Genomic DNA, 22,538 nt, shown 5'->3' with positions numbered 1-22,538 from the left:
GCTGAACATGCAGTATAAGCACAAGCAGACAGCCTGAACTGGGAACTCTTCTGTAGTGCTGAAATGCCAACCGTTTGGGTAACACTGTAAGCTAATCATTAGTTTGTGCAGTAATTTCATCAATTCACAGAGGGAGGCACAGGGACAAAATCACTACAGAATTAGTCTCAAATCTTTCAAATTTGTTAATCTTAAGGATCAACTTGCATGTTCCTACAGCAAACTTGCTCAAGAAACTTTATTTAAATGCCATTCCGAAGAAACAAAGCACCCAGGCTTTGCAAGGGCAAGGATATCAATCTAGCCTAAGACAAGGCAGTCCAGTCATGGATGCACCACACCGTGGTCTGCCCTGCTGTCACTGGAGAACACAACTGTTTGCACTGTATCTGTAGCTGAACTGATGCAAGCTGTCCCTCAGGGCTTTTTTCAAAGGAATCCTAAACTTCAGTCTGCCCAAACTGCTTGGGATGCAACATATCCACATAGCCTGTTTGTCTGTACTTCTGCAAGTTAATAGGTCAATATATTTCTAACCATTTGGTTTGGCTTAACAGAGCATTAGCAGTTCTCTTGCTGTGCTTCAACACAGAGATGATTAAGTAAACAGCTTGCCTAGAGAGGGTGGAATTTCCATTGCTGTCTAACCCATTCTAATATTGACAAACATCTGGCAGTAATGAGTTAGGGAACCTTATTTCTGCATGAGGCAGGGTGGCAAGCTTAAAGATGTCTTGAGGTATCTTCTAGTCCTGCCCAGACCGATGATGATTTGCCATCTACATCAAATTGTGCTGGGATCACACATTAGAAACATACTGGCTCTGCCATGCAGCTAATGATGAGACTGCCTCTGCCTCTTGAATCCTTCTACATGACATAATTTCTGCATGATTTGTGTTTTTCACAATCATTCAGGCATTTTATCTCCCTTAACTAATCCACATCTAATAGACAGTAAATGTTAAGTGTTTTCAATATCTTTTACCCCAGGTGAGGAGAAGGTTGCACCAAACTGTAAAGTAGATGTCAAGTCACAGGCTTAGCCTCCCTCCTTGCTTTGGACTGAAAAGCAGTGCCATGGTCCATCGTGGTTTGAGGCCAGCTGATGCATAGAAAACAATCCCATCACACTGGTGACAGCTGCCCAGATGAGCTCTCCTCAGCCCAGTGCCACTGTGCCCCACGGCTCTGCTCCCCTCAGCCCAGTGCCACTGTGCCCCACGGCTCTGCTATCAATACCAAGATCCCTCAGCAAATCTGAGACTACGGTTTAGCAACCGTACAGGGTCACAACCCAAAGACTCAACATAAACCCCATTTTCATGTTCACAACAAGCTGCAGAAGCTACAAGTGGGATTGTCAGGTTTCCTCTCAACTCCCTGTCTTGAGAACTGAGAAGTCTGAAAGCCAGATCCTGTAAGAAAGGAGAATGACAGTCAACACCATAGCTATAGAAGCACCTGCTTTGTTTAACTTGACTTTAAGTAAAGGAATCACACTGTAACCCACTGCCTTCATATAACCATACACCAATTTCTCTGCACATTCATGGAAACACAATATACAACTATTTCTGGAAGATTTTTATTAAAAATGCAGCCCACAAAGCAGAACCCCCCATAGTCAGACATGATGTACAGTGCCCAGGCATCCTGCTTTGCTACCAGAGAGGGCGGCTCAGGACTGCAAAGCCATTAATGTAGCAGCAAAGAGCCTTTCACGAGTGTCAGCATCTTCCCTTACACCAAGAGGCTTGATGCCGGCCCAGAAATGCCATCATTCAGTTTGCATCATTGGAAGCAGTTTCGAAAAGGTCAATTTATTGGAAAACTAAAGGATCTTCACCAAAACAAGCTACAGTGACAGAAGCAAACAGAATGGGCAATTTCTTACTTCCTCTCATTTGAACAAACACAGGTTTTTTTCTCCAGGGCCATACATGTGTTCTGCAGAATTTGATTATCCAAATAAAAACAGTGGTAGGTCATACAGATTGTGCACATGAAAAAAAAAATCTGAAGTACTGTTTTCTAGATAGAAAGATACCTACAGGATTTACTGGGAGCAGCAACTCATACCTCTTCATACTTCTTAGAGTACAGGCACCACAGAACAAGTTCAGCATGAGGTACTTGAAATCAGAGCTTTTACTACGCAAACACATTTTTCACCCATTAAAAAAGATAGATTAGAGGAAGATATAAACATCTTATTTATTAAATCAAATAGAAATGCAAAATATATTTCACATGCCTTACATGGAAAAGAGATGAACTTCCAAGACTTTAAAGCAAAACTGTGTCAGTTGACACGCAGGAAACAGGAACATTATAAACAGTCACAAAGAGGAGGAAGGACTGGGGGGAGGTGACATGGGGGTGCTCGGAAGTTCCTCCCCACTCTGAGAAAGATTTCCTAAAAACAAGAATGGAGTTTATGCTAAGCAAGCATTAGAAGTATGATAATTTTAACATACACTTATTTTGGAGGGAATTGTTTAAAGACGTACAGTTGGCTACTAACTAGTCAAAACAGTTATGTATACCATACTCATTAAGTGGACATGGGTTTAATTTCTGAGTATACCATAGTCATATGAATTAGACATAGGTTTATTTTTTGAACATCAGGAGGGCCAGCAGGAGAATCAGAAACACCAAAAACACCTTTTAAAAACTAGATCAATACACAGCCACATTCTGTGCAACTCTGCTATTAAAAAAGGGGAAAAATATTAAAAATATAACTATTTTTCTAAACATTTTAATCATTTTGTCATCCTCCAACTCTTCCTCCCTCCTACATACAATTTCTTGGAAACTGAAATGACACTCAACAGCAAATACAAAGCATACACCAATAGTATAGTCCACAGTTTTTCTAAAGAGTCAATAGTCCAGCAGTTTTAAAGTGATCTATGTGCAAAAAATAAACAAATGAAGGAGTTTCTTGAAAAAAAAAAAGTCCGCTGCAGCCTTAACTTCTACTTTAAAAAAGAATCTGAGGATTTACACTAAGTTTCCCAGTGGAGAACAGATCAGTAACTCCAAGTACTCTGCCTAACCTGTGACTTGGTGTTGCAAAACTGTCAACATCCCAAATTTACTATCTGCTGCAACTGGAAAACAGACTGTATCCCCATGAGAAATAGGAAAACCACTGTCCATAAACTGGTCTTCTGAGATACATAAACATTTGGTGCAGCTATGTATTCAGAGACTGCTACCTACAGTAGCTGGGAGAACAGTCCTCCCAGCATGACTAACAGTAAATTATTAACAATAAAATATGCAAGACTTCTAAGAGCAGTATTTGAAATGTTTCTGCCTGCTCAATGCCTCTAGGCCTAAACTATCCGCTCGTTAATAGTGGTGTAAGTCAGGGCAGCTCTGGTGAAGTTACAGTAGAAATCACTGTGCATGAGGATTTCTGTGTGAGAAGAACAGTTCCTTGAACTACAGACTAGTTCAGTCCTGACCACACTACAATAGGGAATTGTGTTTAAGCCATGAGTAATCATGCAATCATCTCCCAGCATAGTACTTCTTTTCTGCACACATGGAATGTAAACGACTGAGAATTACAACTGATGATTTTGCAGATTTAATGGATTATATCTGTCTAATGGTTCTGGCAATGCAAACTCAGTTAAAAAAACACCACCAAAAAGGCCAAAAAAAACCCCCAGAACAAAAAACAACACAAACCAAACCCAAGCTCACTGCTGTCTGCTTTTCTCTTTATTGGATGACTTATCTGGCACACAGTTAGGATTTCTAACAGTGAGTAAGTCTTCAAAGACATTAGATTAGTTGGGCTGGGGTATGGTAAAGTCCAGGTGTGGAAGACACCACAACAGATGATAAAACTTAATCATGGTTGAGTGAAAAAGCAGATCTTATGTCTGTTATTAGTCTAGTAAATAGAGATGACACCCCACATCCTAAGCAAGGGTTGTGAAACAGAACAATCACCAACTCATAAAACGCCTTGAGTTTTCCAGATAAAAACTCAGAAGAGCAAAACATGAACAGTAAAGTCACTTGGTGTTTAATGGCTTTCAAAGTCACCTTCCAAAAGAGTTCAAACATCAAAACTATCTCCAACTCGAAAGCCACATGGAAATATTTTCCCTTTTGCCTCCCACTGATGCATGGGACAGAGAAGCATTATGGAGGCTGGGGGGGAGACCAGCTGCAGGAAGGTGACCGGCCTTTGCCAGGGTGAAGGACTAGCCCACCAGACCACAGAAGGAATGTCACCCAAAAACATAAGGCCTTGAGGAGAAGAATGAAGGCAAACACACTTGGCCTGATGCAAAACACTGAAGTACTGCAATGTCCAGAGAAGGGCAGTGGAGCTGGTGAAGGGTCTGGAACACAAGTCCTGTTAGGACTGGCTGAGGATGCTGGGGATGTTGAGCCTGGAGAAAATGAGACTCAGGAGGGACCCTTACCACTCCCTGCAACTACCTGAAAAGATGGTGTAGTGAGGCGGGAGTCAGTCTTTTCTCCCAGTTAACAAGCAATAGCACAAAAAGACACAAGCTGTGCTAGGATAAGCCATTAGGAAATTTTTTTTCCACTGAAAGAGTGGTCAAACATTGGAATAGACTACCCAGGGAAGTGGTGGAATCACCATCCCCAGAGGCATTCAACAAAAGCACAGACATGGGATTAGGGACATGGAGGACCTGGCAGTGTTAGGCTAATGGTTGGACTTGATGATCTTACAAGTTTTTGCCAACCTAAATGATTCTATGAAACCTCATACCTTAATGCAGGAAAATGGTGGTTCTGGTGCAGTTCAAAACACAGCCAAACTGGTTTTATTTGCCGAGGACAGCTAAATACCAACAACACAATTCAACCTGTGTTTCCAGTGCTGTTAGGCCCATACCACATACAACATTTAGCCTTGGTTTGTCTCCCCATAATGCACTAAAGTAAAACCAGACCTTAAGGAATAACTTGCATAGTAAGAAAAGGTCATCAATTTAATCATTTACTTTAAGCAGGCAAGCAAATTTGTAAACATTCAAAAGCGGCAGCATCCAAGTTACAAACAATTTAAGGAAAAAAGAATTGAGATTATTAAGGTTCTTTATCCTCTCAAAAATTTTGGAAATGAACTTTTAAAACACTGCAAACATTGAACACTCAGTTGCACTTCTAATCCTGCTAGCAATTCTGCCTTCCAAGGAATTCTGCTTCCTAAAACACATGATCTCACAGTTGCCATACTTTTTATCATGTGCCACTTGGAAGTCAGCTACCAGAACATTTTGCCTCAGTCTAAATACCATTAGCAAAGGGAATGCCTGTGTCTTGATTTAACATCTCTTTAACTTCTGAGGGTAAAGTGTCAAAGAGGTGATCTTCCACTACAAGCCCGCTTTTCCTGAGAAGCTGACACTGCCCCAGCGTAGCTGGCAGACGGTCCAAGCAGTTTCCCTTCAGTTCCAGGTAAGTCAGCTGCAACAGCTGACTTACTTTATCTGGGATTGAGGTAATACAGTTTTGTCCCAGACTCAAAGTCCTCAATTTAACACATTTAAACAACTGTTTTGGCAAAACGTCGACTTTGTTTCCTGTGATGTGAAAATGCTGAAGATTCTGAAGCAAACCTATTTCCACTGGAATCACCGCAATTGAGTTGTAGCTTACATCCAAACACCGAAGTTTCTGTAAACTGAACACTGCGGCAGGTAAGGTTTCAAGTTTGTTATTGGAGAGATAAAGAGACTCCAAATTCTTTATGTGAGTAATGGATGAAGGAATGCTGACTATTTTATTGTGCCACAGCTTTAAACAAGTCAATCTTTTTAAATGCTGGAAACTGATAATTTCTTCAATTGTGCGTATGCTATTTGACTTTAAATCCAGTTCCTGTAAGTTAGAGAGACTGAAGATAGCATGGGGAATTCTCTCCAGTTCACAGTTCTGCAGTTCCAACTCTGCAACATTTGTCATTTTCTTAAGGCTATTGAGTACCACAAGCTTAGTGCCATCATTATGAATGACTAGTTTTGTCAGATGTGGTGCTACATCTGTAATATTGGGGGGAATTTTGGTCAAATTGCTCTTCACATGGAGAATTTTAAGGTGTCTCAACTCTCTGAGAGATTCAAGCCCTATCATTTTATTATTTTCAGAGTTCAAGTTGCCTATCAAATACAATTCACGGAGGGTTTTGAGCAAATACACCCACGCAGGAATTTCTGCAACATCTGTGAATTTCACATGAAGGCATCTCAAGTGGTCCCGGAGGAAGCTGAAGGCAGTCTGCTCGACCTTTGCAGGGCAGTGGTACAGATGAAGCTCCTGAAGATTTGTCATCTGGGAAATTTTGGCTGTTATTTTCGCTTCAGGAATCAGCTCCAGTTTCAACACATCCAGATCCGTCAGATCAAACACTGCATCGGGGACTCCCGACAGCATGAAGAGATGCAGCTCTTGCTTGTCCTGGGCATTGCGGGAGACGTGCTGCCGAAGCTTTTCATAAGTCCATTCGTGGTTTAAACTAATCCCGCGCAGTTTGTTCTCGCTTACCTCTGACAAAAAGACACCAAATCGCTTCGAATACAGCTGGTCATACTGATCTACCATGTGCAAGAGAAACGCAAAATCATTTTTGACATCTGGGATATCGCTGAAGCTACTCTCTTCTCTGACCTTTTCAAAAGAGTATTCTTTTAAAGGTATCCGGAACAGCCAGAAGAGCGTGTAGAGGCAGATAAAACCATAGACACAGATGAGGGAAATATAGCTGATAAGCAGCTTCTTCAACATATAAGCCATATTGTGTGTACATTCAAACTGTGTGTAGCCAATCAGGTGTTCCACTTTCGGGTTGCAGATGTGCTCAAAACTGATGGTGTTGACAAAGTTTGCAGTATAGCAAAGAATAAATATGAACTTGACAGTCTTGATGACAGTCTGGCCAACATAGAGCTTGTAAATCAGATCGCTGTCTTCCACGTGAGCCCGGAACTTACGGACTTTCTCAAACAGCGCCTTGGCTTGTTCTCCATCTTTCTTATCTAAAATTGTGACACTGGGAATCTCAATCATCGGCTTGTCGGCTGAAAACTTGAAGCCAGATTTGGTTATCATGGGAGTGCTAGCACTTGGGCTTCCTTCATCACTGCTAGTGGAAACATACTTGGGCAGGGACTGGGCACCAGTTAACCTCTGTTTGTTCTCCTCAGAGTCCTCACATGCCGTTTCAGACAACGCTTTTGTAGTCCAAGGAGATTCAAAGCACTTCCCCAGTATAGACACAAAATGCTCAATTTTTGAGCAAGTCTTGGGATACTTGAACCAAAAATTACTACTGACTATTAAAATGATAGTATGGATGAGAACAAGATAGGGAAAATACTTTGAGTACCAAGGAAGAGCCAAATGATAGCACATCTGGTTAATAAATACGTACTGTTGAAAATCCAAATTTGTTTTACGGCCTGAGGAATCTTTCTGCTCCTTCTTCAGCTCCTGGTCTGATTCAGTGGGTTGATACTGAGAAGAGGTAGCTCTGCTCTGAAGAATGTCAGGTGTTACAGTTACAGGGGCAAAGGAAACAGTTCTCACTGACGCTTCTTCTTGACCAGTGGTTGTTTCAACAGTGGTGAAGTCAGCCTTCCCTGCTGTATCAGGCTGAGCTTTTGAATTTACAGTAGACTGCAAAACTGGCAAGCAGACCACTTGGTCTTTTGTCAGCTGCATAGTTCCAGCAAAAATGGCAACCATTAACATAACAACAGCGAGATAATCCATAAATACATCCCACCATGGTTTCAAGATACGGTAAGTTGGCTGGATGTCACTGAGCGATGCAACTTCTGCAAGGGTAAACATTCCTACAAGAGAACAAAGACAAAATCACTGTTGTTGACTGGGGACATTAATTTTAAAAACATCCCAGCATGATGTACACAACCTCAGAAGGTCTCGCTTTTTCTTATGTTTTGTTGCCTGTCACATATTGTCCATCATGCCACTTAACAGTTCTTCCAAAGGACATGACTAAAACAATGAAGTATTTTAGCAAAACAGAAGGCTTTGCACTTCAGACCACATCATGTTTACATATCTTTGCCACTTCACAGCACTGAAGCCTGCTCTCTGCAAATGAAATATCTGAAAGGTATAATACTGTAGCTAATATGTATTAATAAAAGGAAAGAGCAACAATAGACTACAGAGCACAAAATCCAATTCTGTAAAAATGACTGCTTGAGTCTGAGCACAAAAAATTCACTACTAACAGTATTTCATATTACCTTGCATTTAAACAAAATAGCATTTTTCTAAATACTTTATGCTCTGCTCATGACTTGGACAGCACATTTTAGGTCTTGTTACATCATCAGCAAGGTCTCTCATTTCTTTTCATCTAGCACAACACAGTATCTTCCACTCCTTCCTACTGAGCGTCCATATATCTTATTAGATTGATTGGCTCCTTTCCCTTTTAAGTATCACTGCAGCACAAGTGTAAGCCTTGCAGCCACTATGTGAACATTTGGCACAATCCTTTTTAATATACTTGGATGTTTTAAAGTAAAAAACAGCTGGATGGGGACTTGAGCAACCTGATCTAGTGAGTGGCATCCCTGCCACGGCTGGAACTAGACGCTATTTTTAGGAACCTTCCAAATCAAGCCATTTCCATTTCCCAAACCATTGGATCAACTATTGGTACATTTTTCTCCCCAACTGATTTAACCCAGCTAACCAAGAACAAACCCCACAAATCTTTCTTAATGTAATAGGGAAAACATTTTTTCAGATGATCCTCACATCCTAATGATCACAGGAAGCCAGTTAGTACAGGTAGGACAGGACCTTACTGCAAGGCTTTCACTTTGTCTTAATCTTATGCATGTGACACAAAGCAGCAAACTGACCACGGGAGAATCCAAACCTCTCTGCAGCTTTAAATAACTTGCTTTGCTTTTTGTTTTGACAAAATATGGAGGAATCAACTTATCAGCTTTAAAAAAAATAAGCTTTCTGCACAAGCAGGATGTGGTAAAATCATCATTTTGACTGCTGAACGTGTGACCCAAAGTTGCCATTTCTAAAGAAAAATATCTAGCTTGTGTGCACACATGCAGCTGGGAAGGAGATAGTATGCACACTATCCAACAGAGTCTGTCTCCCTTTGCTGGGGACAAGAACAGCTTAGCAGAGCCCAAGGAGATCAAAGCAGGCAGTAACAAAATGCACTAGATTTATTATTTTTAACTTGCAGCATAACAGTTCATACAGACCTGCACCTTACACATTGTAAAGACAGTGTCAGAGGCAACATATCTATAGCGTGATAATTTAATTATTTCTGGATAACCGACTCTTCTACACACAGAATTAAAATACCAGCAATTGCCTATATAGTAAAAGTCATGCACTAGCACCCCTTCTTCCCCACACCAGTACAAGCAGCTGCCACATCTCAGTCAGTGGGAAAGGCTAGCACTTGTCTTTACTACCACGGAGCTCATGATCAAAGTGTCTCCTCCAACACAGGGAGATATCCAGCCCCTGCCCTCCCACACGCTTTACCAGTCCTGCATACCAACCCTGCGATCTGGTGGAGGCAGCCAGAGAGGAAAGGACTTTATCTCACAGCAGCACTCATCTTGGTGCTCTTGGCACAGCTGCCAGAACTTAAAAGTTAGGGCTGAGTTTCTCAGGGAACCAGCAGAAGGAGCTTCCAGTTCTCACTTTATTTTCCAGTGGGCAAATGAATGTCAAATACTCCTCCCTCATTATAAGTTTCTGAGGTCTTACAGTCCCTCCCAGCTCCACAAGGACCTCCTTCCTGAGAGGTTTCTGAGCCTGCCCCCACACACCTCCCAGGGCTGCAGCTGCTGTACAGAGTGCTGAAGGACACCGACCAGTAACACACCCCAGATATCAAAGCCCTGCAGTGCCTCACTTGGAAGTGAGCTACAAATTCCCATCTTTAATGGCTCCCAGTGCTTTACCTACACCAAGTCACAGCATGACTGCTTGCCCTGGAATTGCTACCTTTGACATTTAAACAGGAACAGTGTGCACATGAACAGCATTAGCCATTTGTGCTAATGTGAAGAGATTGATAAAAAAGGATCCTGCTAACTCCTAGGGCCCAACTGCCCGTCACCTGCCCAGAACAGGAGAATCACAAAGCAGCAGCAGAGGTGATTTTTTTCCACTGAATGGATTTCTTTTCTTTCTAGGAAGCTCTATGGAAGGCATACTCTCGATCTCCACGCTGTTTTCACAGTGGTCTCGCCTACCTTGGCTGCCACAAGACCTTCTCGCCCAGGAGGCGAGTTCAGCAGGAGAGCACAAAGGCAAAGGCAGGGCAAGGAGAGTCCCCGGCACAGGCCAGCTACTGCTCCTTCCTCCGGGGCTCGCCCTTCTCTCAACTCTGCACTAGCTAATTACGTGGGAAATTACTTCACTGCGGTTTGGGGCACGGCCTCCAGAATTCCTTTCATAAAAAGGTGATTTTTTTTTTTTTTTTTTTTTTGCTTCTGCCATGAGAACATGTGGATAAAGCTTGGAAACACTGCAGACATGACTGCTCTAAACAACTGAAATAATGGAAAAAAAGTGACAGAGCACAAAGTGGTTCCAGCTGAAGACTTAGAAAGAACAGCAATAAAAGCAAAAGTTAAAAATCACCTCTACCAGACCTCTGCCTTGAATACACAAAATCATTGCCAAAAAGGTTAGGAGATACAACAGAGCCTGAGTAATCCTCTTTGTGAGGCTGTAGGCAGCATGGTGTAACAGGAGCTTTACACCAAGAAGTACCACATTCAGTGTTCTGAACTCATCTTTTCTTTCAAGTTACTGATACTCGGAGAAGAGCTCCTGTTTTGGAAGAGATTAGCAGTAATAAAACAAAAAACTCCTCTGTGGCATTACTAACACTGTCTCATAAAAGACAGACCTTGTTCTAGCTAGCAAAAATCAGTTCCAAGAACTGAAAACAGATTTGTCTCCTTATATATCAAAACTGTTTAATGTTCTGAGTCTTAAGAACCAAAGTGAAAAACTATAAACCTAGACACAGTATAAGACACATTCTGACAGGCTGCAAATAAATTTGATATTTTCTCTCTTAAATCCACTATAGTATATATTGGTGTTTGATTTTATTAAACTAACAACCATAGAAGTTAACTTTTATTATATTTCTGCACACACTTAGAAATCAAACAATTAAAAGACACTCGGAACCACAAGTCTGTACAGCATGTAATGGGTTTGGATTTTCTTTATTCCATTTGAATTTAAACTATTCAAAGCTTTTGAAACCTACTGTCTGGAATATTCCTTAGAGTAGGTGGAGAGTATTTTCACTGCTAATTTTCAAGTCCTTTTAAGAGTGACAAACTGGGCTTTGAGTTTCATTCTAAGTGATAACACTGTAAGGAAGTAAGGAAAAAAGAAAGATACAAATGCCAGTCTGTGGCTGGCAGGCAGAGCATGCAACACCCTGCCATAGGTGGTCTTCCCTCAAAACCAGTCGTCGCATGTTCTATTTACAACCCCAGTGCAGAAAACATCTGCAAGCAGGTGGGTCAAACTGAAGAACAAAGTCCTGTGCAGCTGAAATGTTAAAATACTTGATTTCTCATGGTGAAAACATGCACTTCTTTCAGCCCTTTTCAGGGCTTACAAGGCACCAAATGGACCTGAAGGGTCAGCAGAACATGGGGCTTTGACATACCCAAGATCCAAAGAGAGCCACACTAGAAAACTGAGGTTCTTGAAGAGAAATTTTCTCATTCTCAATATGGAATGTCAGGACAGACTCCTTTTTTTAAAAATAGCACATTTTTGTTTCATTTTAATAAGCATAGATTTTAATTCAAAGATATTGCAGTATGATCCTTAGGGCTGCACAGCTACATAAGGGCTTTTATTTTAACAAATAACCTTTTTTCCTCCCAAACTCTGTCTCCAGTTCTGTAACAGGGATGGCATTCTATCTGTAATTGGTACTATTTCTTTCAGCTCCATCTATCACTTCTAGCTATCTACTGGGTGTATTCTTTCTCCTAAAACAAACAAAAATTTTTTAGCCTAAATACATGCCTAACTGCTCTAAGCACAGCTGTTTCTTGCTACCTTCTAAGATTTTCGGTGTAAAAACTTGAAGTTCTGAAAGTAGTGCAGTAGTGTGATTTGGAGCTCTAGAATTAAACCTACTTAGTTTATTTTGCAGTTATACAAGTTACAGCGAAAGAAAAAAATTAACAATGACAACTGAATTGTCATAGGTCCACATTAAATCAGCAGGGGTAGCAACTAATTTAATAAATCATTCTTCTTAACAATTATAATAATTTAATTAGTCTTAAACAAAAGCTCTAATAGAAAGAGGTCAGAATGAGATTAGCCTGGTGAATTTCTGACACGTTTCAGACTATAAATGCTGAAATACAAAATGCACATATTTGGGATATTTCCTAAGAAACTGTTCTAGCTTAAATAGAAGTTAGCAGAAAAGGAAGCAGCAGATTGGTATGTCACTAATGTTTATTTACATCCTACTTCTTCCTGTACTTACAGATAAAAACTGTCTGTCTTGTAACTAACTGGCCCTCCTGTCTTAAAAGCATATTTAAAGTTAAAGCAAATTCAAAGTCAGAACAAACAAATAAAAGGAGAATTGTAGCACATGATACACTCATTTACTCTCAGGTTCCCAAGACTCCAAACAAGTCCACTTTGTTTCAGGAAACAAAAAGATTCTTGAATCCGCCTTGTTACTGCATCTGGTAAAGAATTTCCTAGAAAAACCTCAACATTTCTAGCTAAAAAGTGCTACCATGAACAAAATTGTTTTCTCCCTTCCCACAGGAAATTAAGGAGAAGAAAAGTTTTCCCATAACTAAAAGGCTTTGCTAGCTTGTTTTTAATCAAGTGACCGTAAGTTTAAATTTAATTTCCACTGTATATTTTGTTGTCTCTTTCCACCAACCATTTCTACTTCTTCAATATCCTATAGAAGCAGACTATCAGACATTAATGTGATAAGAATGGATTATGAGATTCCTGTTAGCCAGGACCCTGCCATGATCAATTGTTCCACGGACAATCTGCAAAGGTCAAAAAGATGGCACTATCCTTTTTTTTTTCCCCTCCCTCCTTTTCTTCTCCACCAAACCAAGTACAAGGAGTCCCAGGACCCTTGTGAAATAATGCACAAAGACATACAGGAAAGTCTACAAATCAGGTTAGGCATTCTGAGCATACAGACACAGCCATACCCGCATTGGTTACTCAGTTTCTGAGACGAGAAGCCTAAAACAAACTGAAGGTTTAACCACCAGTAGGCTTTGTGATCAAGAAATAAAGTGCCCTGCTATATCCCTAGCCTGGTTTACAGCTCCTAATATGTTGGCTACGAGGACTTAGCTCTCTGCTGCTTTATTTCACAAGGGATTATTGTGCTTTACTCTACCTGAGCTGACTCAAGCTACAAAACCAGCTGAAGGTACAACTGCTACTTACAGGTCCTCCTCTCAACCATCCTGCAAACAAACCCCAAAATTCAGCTAAGCATGGATTTGTGCACCAAGTGTCTCTATGGCCTGAAAAGTTCAGGAAACATTTCACAGGAAAACACAACATGGGTGTTTTTATAGTATTTCTCTACTATAGGAAATGCTTTGGTGCTACTTCAGTGATGGAAGGCATTGCAGAACATTAACACCAGGATGGGGCTTCCTGATCAGTGCTTTTATCTCTGGAAAATCAAAACCAGATTTAATATAAAAAACTGCATAGAAAAAGATTTCCATTATTTCTTTCCCCCCAATCAGAATGACAAGAATTCCCACTTGCTGTTTCTCCCCTAAACACCTGACAGCAACCAAATCTACCAATTTGAAATTAATCTGCAAGATCTAGTTTGTTTTATTTTTGTACTGCTACCCTGTAATGGATGATGACTGGATAAAGAAAAACAATGAACACAAAGCTAAAAGGATATTTCCTATAGAGAAAAAACATTTCAACTAAGGAACAAGAGTTCTACAATAACTTTTAATTAAACAATAACTCATACAGTGATTGTTTGAGAAACAAAAGCAACCAAACAAAATCCCCCACATCTAACCCATCTCCCTAGTTCCCCCATCCCACTGCCCAAACTGCACAGCTCTAATTTTGGACTTTCCTTTAAGGCATATATCTCATGCCTCTCTCTATATATATGTCTATATATTTATATACATAATATATATAATCTCTGGTATAGTCTGCAAATACATTCTCCACTTAAGGAAGCATCACCTTTATGAACAAAATGAACCTCACTGACAGTAACTTGCAAAACAAAAAATCTTATTTCTCTTGGACTGCATAAAGAAATATTGGACATCAGTAAGCTGGAGACAAAAATAAGATTATTTACATAATCAATGTCAAATTAATATCATTTACAAAAATGAAATCCATAAAAAACCATTTTTTTCTTTTTTTAAAGTCTTCAAAAATGCTATCCTTCAAAGCTGGGCTTTTCAGGTTGTGTAACACTCTAGCCTACTTTTAGATACTGCTATTTAAGTGTTTACACTGAATCTTCCTTGTTTACCAGTTCTTTGAAGGTCTAGTGCCATATACCACTCCTACACAAATGGTTTTGTAATCAATGTGATATTTAAAAAGCAGTATTAGCAGCCATTATTTCCCTCACAACAAACTGTCAAATCTTACCTCATTCTTGCCTTGCTGTAAATGAATGGAAAGGTCTGTTTAAAGATGACTTTCAAAATAGGAGCCCATTTTTACATTTCTGAGTAGTTCCCCAAAGCACCCAAAGATTATTAACACAATTAAAACTCCCTAAAAAACCCAAAATTATTAACACAATTAGCTCTGTATTTGTTGCATGCAAATTCTGTGTCTACAGAGCACAGAAAATGAGGAATTTCTCACTTTGCCTAGTGCAGTACTCCTGAGCATGCTCTTATGAAAGAGCTGCTTTGACAAAAAGTGCTTGCTTCAGGTTGTATTGACATTTATCCCCACGCTGCAGAGTGCAGAGCTGGTGCCCAGAGTACCTCAGAAAGCTCAGGCAGACCCAGAGCTGGATGTTCAGCAACACTGCTCCATCCTTACTTCTCACAAGCTGGCAAGGTCAGAGACCATGAAGGGCAGCAGAGAAGAGATGGGAGAAGCAAACAAGACTGGAGAGAGTGGTCCTCTCTGGTAAAGAGGTCAGGATTAGATGTGTTCCAGTTGCAGACAGTTAACCACATGTGAATTTACAGTTACAAAACAAACCACCTAGCAAGGCAACATGCAAGAAACCAAATGAGGTGGCTAATGACACACCAGCAGGGTGAATACTCAATTTAAGATGCTCTTCATACCTGTAAGCAACAGTCCATAAACGCACAGGCATTTCAGGGGCACAGCTACCAGAACTGAAATTCTACAGCAGACTGGCAAGCACCTGGCACAGAAAGGCAGAGACTATGCCCTGGATGTACCCTAGCACATGCAATCCCACCATTACACTGCTGCTACAGCCCCTCTTATTTATGCAATGCCAATTCATCCTTTTAGCTGAGGCAGCACATTCCCAGTGATCAAAGTCGCACTGCCACGGCTGAATAACCAAATCTCCCGACAGCATTTTCTGTTTCACCTAGACAGAGTGAAAAGAAGTGAGCAGACACTTTGTATCTCATTTCACCGAATTCCCAAAACAGCCAGACCAGTAATCTTGAAAAGACAGCCCAACTGGAGTCTGCAGGACTCCCAGCTTAATACCAAGCACTTTTACTCAAGTGCAGACACAACTGAAAGCTACTGAAGTGCATTTAACCTGCACTGGCATGGATGTACAATGCAATTAGGAATTACACCATACAATAAACTAACAGCTGCTTGCACTCAAGTATAAATATTTAATCCTTTTGCCATTTCTAATCTGCCGTTTCCCTATCTTTTAGGTCATGAGGTTTCTGCAGTGTTTTCATGATCACTATCAAAAGTAGAGGAACACACAGTAAACATCTGGCACTTCTACTAACCAGAGCACTTTGGGAATTTATCAAGTTGCAAAAGCAAGCTGCGCCAAAATAAAAGCACATCTGGTTACTCTTGTCCCTAGAGGCTGCTTTTTATCATTAAAAACAACCCAGAAATACAATTAAAAACAAATTTAAAGGATTGGAAGAGAAGTAAAAAAACCCACCAAAATTTTATTTCCTTTTTAGTTTAGAAATCTGAAAAATAGAACAGTTTAAAACTGTTTACATCCAAGTTATTCCAATTTCCTTTTACATAAATAAGTCCACATGGCTACAAAGTTTGTTACATGAAATTGCTTTCTCTCAGATAGAGACAGCACCCAGAAACTCATGCAATTCCTCTGAAAAATACTCTGATGCACAGCCACGCACACTGCCAGTCTGTCTGTCTCCTTCTGAATTCACTTGGAACTAGGGCAACTTTAAACTGGTAACAAATTGAACCTGGCATAGACAGAGCTGATAGTTTGGTGATTTTAAGCCACAGAATGTAAAGATACAAATCTTATTACAAAATATATTAGTAGCTCTAATTACACACTCTAAATGTACCTAAAAAATAAGGAGGAATGCCTACCAAAGAGAAAGAAATGTGTTGCTAAAGTTCACTTTACTGCAGATTTTAATAGCTCCTCTTCAGGGCAAAATGAACTCTCCTTAGTACTTTAGCTCACAGTACTAAACTCTGACTTTACTTAATTTCTAAACTGCATTCCCATCCATATGGAAGCAGGTTTACTGAGTAACTAAAGTAAATTATTTTCAATGAATACTTTCTCCTTCCTTTTATTTTAATGGACATGTCAGCAACCTTGAACTGGAACATTTACAGCATCCTCATGGAGATCTAGAGACAAGAACAGGCTCCATTGTTCCCTATCTTAGCTGGTTCATCTCTTCAGCCAGCAAACACAGTGACTCTCACTGGGTTACATATGGAACAGAAGTTTCATAAAGATTTGCACATATACAAACTACTGTATTTTCAAATATCTGCAGTGGCACTTTCATTATACCCATTAGCTAAAAGCAAACTAGGAAAGGTCACACTTAAATAAAAAACTTCAAATAACAAAAGCAAATGACACATGCATACACACAAAAAAGTGCCCAGTCACACAAGAAGCTACATGTAAATACAAGCCTCCTACTCATACATCAGAGTTCCTCTGTTTCTGCCAAGACCTTTTCTGTGGCAAGAGCAGTAGGAAGGTGCATGAAATGCAGCTGAGAATCAGGATATGAAAAAACACACTCAAAGTCCACCTTTTCTTTTACCCACTCTGCTGCTTTGATGAAAAGATTAAAATGCTAGTTTACAGCTCAGTAAATAGGCTGCACCATCAATTTTCAAATACACAGTCTCTCCACTCTTTATGGGACAACAGTCTAACTTTGTTCTTACTTAAATGTCACACAGCTTCTTTTATCCCCAGGGAGAAGGGGATACTTCCTCGCTCAAGCCAAGGTCCAGATGTAAAGCCATGACACAGAAACTAGTCGAGGTAGCAGCCAAGCAGCCCCTGACACCCCCAGCATGTTGTCTCCCCCGACCCAGGCAGTCACACACAACTGACAGCCAACCCTACCTGCTCTTTATCAAGCACAGAGATCTCCTACACCTCAGACATCCTGCCAGATGGGTATCAACGATGACTTCTCACATAAAACTCTTGATCAGTAGATGAAGAGTGAGTTATTGATGTTACCACATTCTTGCCAAGCTTCCAATAGCTGAACATCCAGTGATTTCATGCCAGGAAAAATGCCTGCAGCTGAAGCATTTATCCTCAAAGGGATTTATTCAAGTTTACTATAATTCTTTTTCCTCTTCTAAACTTAAGCTGCTTTCTGTAAGAGATAAGCTATTTGCTTAGTCCATCTAGTCCCATAATTGTTTGGTTCAGGGTGTGTACTTCAGTACTTAGACATAAAAAGAAACTGTGCTGCAACACATCTTTGGAAGCTCTTTTGAAAATTTGCTGATGAGTTCAGATCACCTCCTTCCTTTTTATGCTTTATTTTCTCAAAACCCCATTCAAAACATTGCCTTAAGAACAGAAAGAATGTTCCAAGACTTGCTGTCCAACCAGTGATTGCAGCATTCCTGCTCTAATAAGCAGGCTTTCAGCTCTGCAAAAAAGTTCAGTGAGGTTCCATTGTATCGCTTGATGCCATTCACCAGCACTAACAGATCCACACAACTTCCAATTTAAATATTCACTATTGCTAAATTTATATTATGATTTGACTCAAATGCTCCAGCTGGAATTGTAACCTCTGAACTGAGGGCCCTCCAGCAGGGAGTGGGCAGACAACCCTTGTCCCTGCAGGTTCACAATCTAAAAGTGATTATTTGTTAGGCAATGATAAGCATGTTTGTGGCTCTAACATTCAAAGCAAAAAACCAAACTCCCTCAGGCTTCCAGAGAAAGATAAATAAAAAAGTGGGATAACAGCCTGATTAAAGTATAATCAAATTTAACGTTTTAATGCACTGCAATCTTTGAGAAGGCTTAACATTATGTCCAGATAAATCCCTTCACAATTATAGCATTCCTATACACTTAGCCATACTCCTTCCCACTGGTTTGAGGATGATGCTATCTCAAAAATAAGGCACTAAATGTAATAGTTCTTGAATCCTACCTTTCCAGTGAAATGGACAGTGAAGCTTTCCTTTCCAGTCAAATTTGTTTTAAAATAGATAATGAAGCTGAGTATACTTCACTTCAGGTAAAATAAAACACAGACACTTTATTCAATCCCATTTACAGACAGATACCACTACTGTTCCATCCCTTATGACTTTTTCATGATTTCTCCAGGCTTCTACACACACTTGCAATAAAGGTTTTGGCAGCCACCTTCACACGCATGCACCCATGTAACATGTCACTATCTGACTTTTACAGTCAACATCTGCTTGGATGGCTACATCAGAAAATTAGTGCAGAGGCAGCTGTTTTATTCTGTAGGCAGCTTCCCCTTATCCCAGGTGCTCTCCATTTGAACTCATTTTAGCAAGTTTCACATCACTTAAGGGTAGCACAATAGCTGCTCCCTAGCCTGCTACAGAAATAAAAACAGAGTGCCTTCTAACTGGAGGAAAACAAAACAATCAGGTTTTGTTGTTGCTGCTGTAAGCAATTTTCACATCCTTCAGCAGGCCCCAGTCGGGTCCCCAGGAGATTCTGTGCAAGAATGACTAAGCAGCAAGGAAAGTTCAGGACACAGTACTACATCATACTGACCTGTCCTTGCCTTCTAAATCACCTTCCATCAACATGCCAAGATTTCAAAAAAAAGTGGAAACAGAAAGTCTGAAGTTCTGCGAGTACATCAGTGATTTCAGCATCCTGGCTCTCATTGTGGCTTCCATCAAGCATAATGCAAGGCTTTCAGAAAGAGGTGCAATCCAGCCCCCTGACTGCCCTGGTGTCCTGAGCAGAACAAGAACTAAGGCAAACTCTTAACATCACATGCAGCAGTATTTCTACAGGCATGTGTGATGGACCAGGCATCCATCAAAGCAGAACCAGTGGAGCAAATGAGGTTCTTGTAGGAACATCAGAAAACACCAGTTTGGTGCAGCAGTGGTGGTGAGAGAGTGAACAGGGTTCTCCTCCCAGGCATGCAGAGATCTCCAGGCACTCACAGTGATGAGGGGGCAGGGGCCTGCAAACACCCCTCTCAGATCAGGGTAGCCTGGAGACACCCTGCAACTAACAGGGACAGCAGGGATTATCTGAGCTCTTGGTTTGCATTTCAGGCTGTTGACTCAACACAAAATAAAACGCAAAATGGCCACAATTTCCCACACAGTGACCTGTATCACGTCATAGCTGAACACAAATCATCTTCCATACAGACCTATTTGTAAGTCTGACTGGCGTTATTTTCACAAGGATCTACTCAAGAACATTAGGACAACTAGCCAACCACGTTATTTACATTTTCCTGTTATCTCATCACCCACTTGGACAACTGCCTGTGCATGTGGGTGTACAGCAGCAATATACATACGACCACATACATACCCATGAGCCATCAGTCAAGAGTTTAGGATTTGTCAAGGCCAGACTGTAACCATCCATTTAAGATAAAGCTTTCTAACAGCCTTTGACCAAGAGTTCTGCTTGCCAAAACATGCCTGAAGTACATTTTTTTTAACAACAAAAATTTTATCAAGGCCCAGAACTCTGTTATAGTTTTTGTTCCCTCTTAGACTAAACAGCAATTCTAATCTCAGTTTCAAGTTCCTCAAAGGCTAAAAGAAAAACCCTTTCTCTTAGATATAAAACCACCAAGCAACTTTGGATTAATGAAAATCTAAGTAAATTATTTCTTTAAGCCTGCACTGGTTTCAATTTCCCAAGAATAGACTTACTTTAGGAAGCCAGATGAAGTACTGTTCTCTCATCACAGTGCCTGGGACAACATCCGCACACAAAACCAACTGACCTAGCAGGTAAGATCCAAAATAGTGACCCTAAAGAGGCAGGTGATGTGCTGCTGCTATGAGCTCTAAATTCCTGCATATGGACATAGCCATGTCCACATTCACTGTGACACATTCTGGATCACAATACCAAAGTTGGATCCTGGCTCATCACACATCAGCAGGCACTGTTGTTACAGCCTAGTCTTGAAATGTGGCTAAGAGCTTATTGTGCTGCTTGCTCTGCTGTGAGTGACAGAGCTCCTGTTGGGTTAAAGCATTCTGTATGAGACAGAGCACTATGACAATCCTGCTCCTGACTCAGTAGGGACACTCTGTCTCATTGTGCCAAGCCTCAGATGCCACTCACTACCTTTCACAACACTTGAATTGTATGTTCCATGTGCCTTGCATCTCCACCTCCTGCATCTTTGTCAGTTTCTTCAAATTGACGCAAACAAAAAAAAAGTGATTTGTTTGGACTTAAGACTCGGCTAGGACCGGATATTTATAGTGCATAAAAGGTTTGACTCCCTAGTCTATATCAAAGCCTTACTGCATTATACAGTGCATCATCTTGTTTCAAAAGGATTATGACCCAAAAATTCAGTTGAATTGCATCAGATTTCATACTGTATAACACAGCAGAGTGTTTGAGGAAGGCAGAGTTTCAGGACTGACCAGTTTTGAAAAGGAAGAACCTTTAAGTTTCTGCCATGAGTTAGAAATTGGAATAAATCTTTTATTCTCTACATTAGCAACACGTTGACCTCGGGAGTAATCACAAAGTAAAGTCATCCTAAAAAAGTTTTCAAGTATTGGCAGTGTGTTGGAATTATTCCTTACCAAGCAACTCTACTATGAAAAGTGATTGAACAAATGTTATCACTGAAAGATACAAAGTAGCAGGAAATTTTGGTATGTCTACGTAGGTGTACAATTCACAAATAAAACCATTTCTCTCCAGTTACTGAAACTCTTCCTTTGGGAGTGTAGCCAAGTTTTCTGCACAGTTGGTCTGAGTATAGTGCTTCTTAGTGCTCTGCAAAGACTTATTTGCCGAAGCTGGCCATATTCACTGATCCTCACTTTGTCAAATTACGAGAAGCAAGTTGTAAATAAAGTTTTAGTTCCACCCCTAAAGTGGGGAGAAAACAACTGACTGTAGGAATTGACTAATCATGAAGTGGTTTAAAACAGAAACAAAATCCCTTTCAAAAATTAAAACAGTCATGGAGGTAAAGGCCAACAGGATTAGACTACAAGATTTCAAGTTATTTATATAAGAGCAATAAAGCTATTATGAATCATTTATTAGAGAATCTTTATTGCCTTCAGCTAACAAAAAAAAATAATGTGCCAATGGCACCACTTAAAATTAAATTACATAAAATTATTTCTTCCCTCTGAGTTATTGTTTGTGAATAGTTGCAATTTGAACAGAGATCTCAATATATCCTCACTATAACACAGACTCAAAATTTCAACATTTTAGCAATGTGCAAAAGCATAATCATATTAACATAAGATATTCCACTTTTCCCAATGAGACTTGCACTTGAGCTTTTTAATTACAAGGCCTACACCTCTATCATCCAAGGCAAGGATCAGCAAGGAACCATCAACCACATCACAACACCACAGCCAGCTACTATAATTTTCTTTAGTCCTCTTCTGTCACATCTGTCACTGTCAAAGCCACAACACACTCAGGGTCTGATCCTCCAACTCCTAGAGAAGGTCTCCCTGCCAACTGTAAAACCATCTCACCAACCACTTCAGGGCAAGCTTCTTAGTAATTTTAAGTCACTGAAAACCCACAGGAGATAGAATTATAAATTACCATAACTGTGCCAAAACCCAACATGGCCAAAACACAGCAGCAAAGTGTAGCTATTTCTCTGTAGATGAAAGCCAAGGGATTTCTAGTGTTTTATTTCCTCTAATGCACAAAACCTAAATGCCAGCAGCATGCTCCTTGGTAGAAGCCCAAAGACCACTTAAAAGTCTCCCTTTTCAAGATGTCTTAGACTACATAA

At 40.3% G+C, this 22,538-nt stretch overlaps 1 protein-coding gene across 10 annotated transcripts in view; it reads right to left on the bottom strand.

Moving 5' to 3' along the window:
- Positions 1-2,192: 2,192 nt before the first annotated feature.
- Positions 2,193-22,538, bottom strand: part of LRRC8D (leucine rich repeat containing 8 VRAC subunit D) — a 51,787-nt gene continuing 31,441 nt past the window's right edge. For 9 of the 10 annotated variants that reach the window (XM_085586408.1, XM_021526469.3, XM_085586409.1 and 6 more), the window contains one exon: positions 2,193-7,865. In XM_085586408.1, the coding sequence (XP_085442534.1) occupies positions 5,299-7,863 (2,565 nt within the window). In that variant the 5' untranslated portion in view covers positions 7,864-7,865 and the 3' untranslated portion in view covers positions 2,193-5,298. Of the gene's footprint in view, positions 7,866-9,590; positions 22,529-22,538 lie in introns of those variants that run through there. The other variant, XM_085586412.1, reaches the window with a different exon arrangement.

Source organism: Lonchura striata, chromosome 8 (genome assembly GCF_050655825.1).
Source record: "Lonchura striata isolate lonStrDom1 chromosome 8, ASM5065582v1, whole genome shotgun sequence".
NCBI lineage: Eukaryota > Metazoa > Chordata > Aves > Passeriformes > Estrildidae > Lonchura > Lonchura striata.
This window is presented reverse-complemented; position numbering and strand designations above follow the sequence as displayed.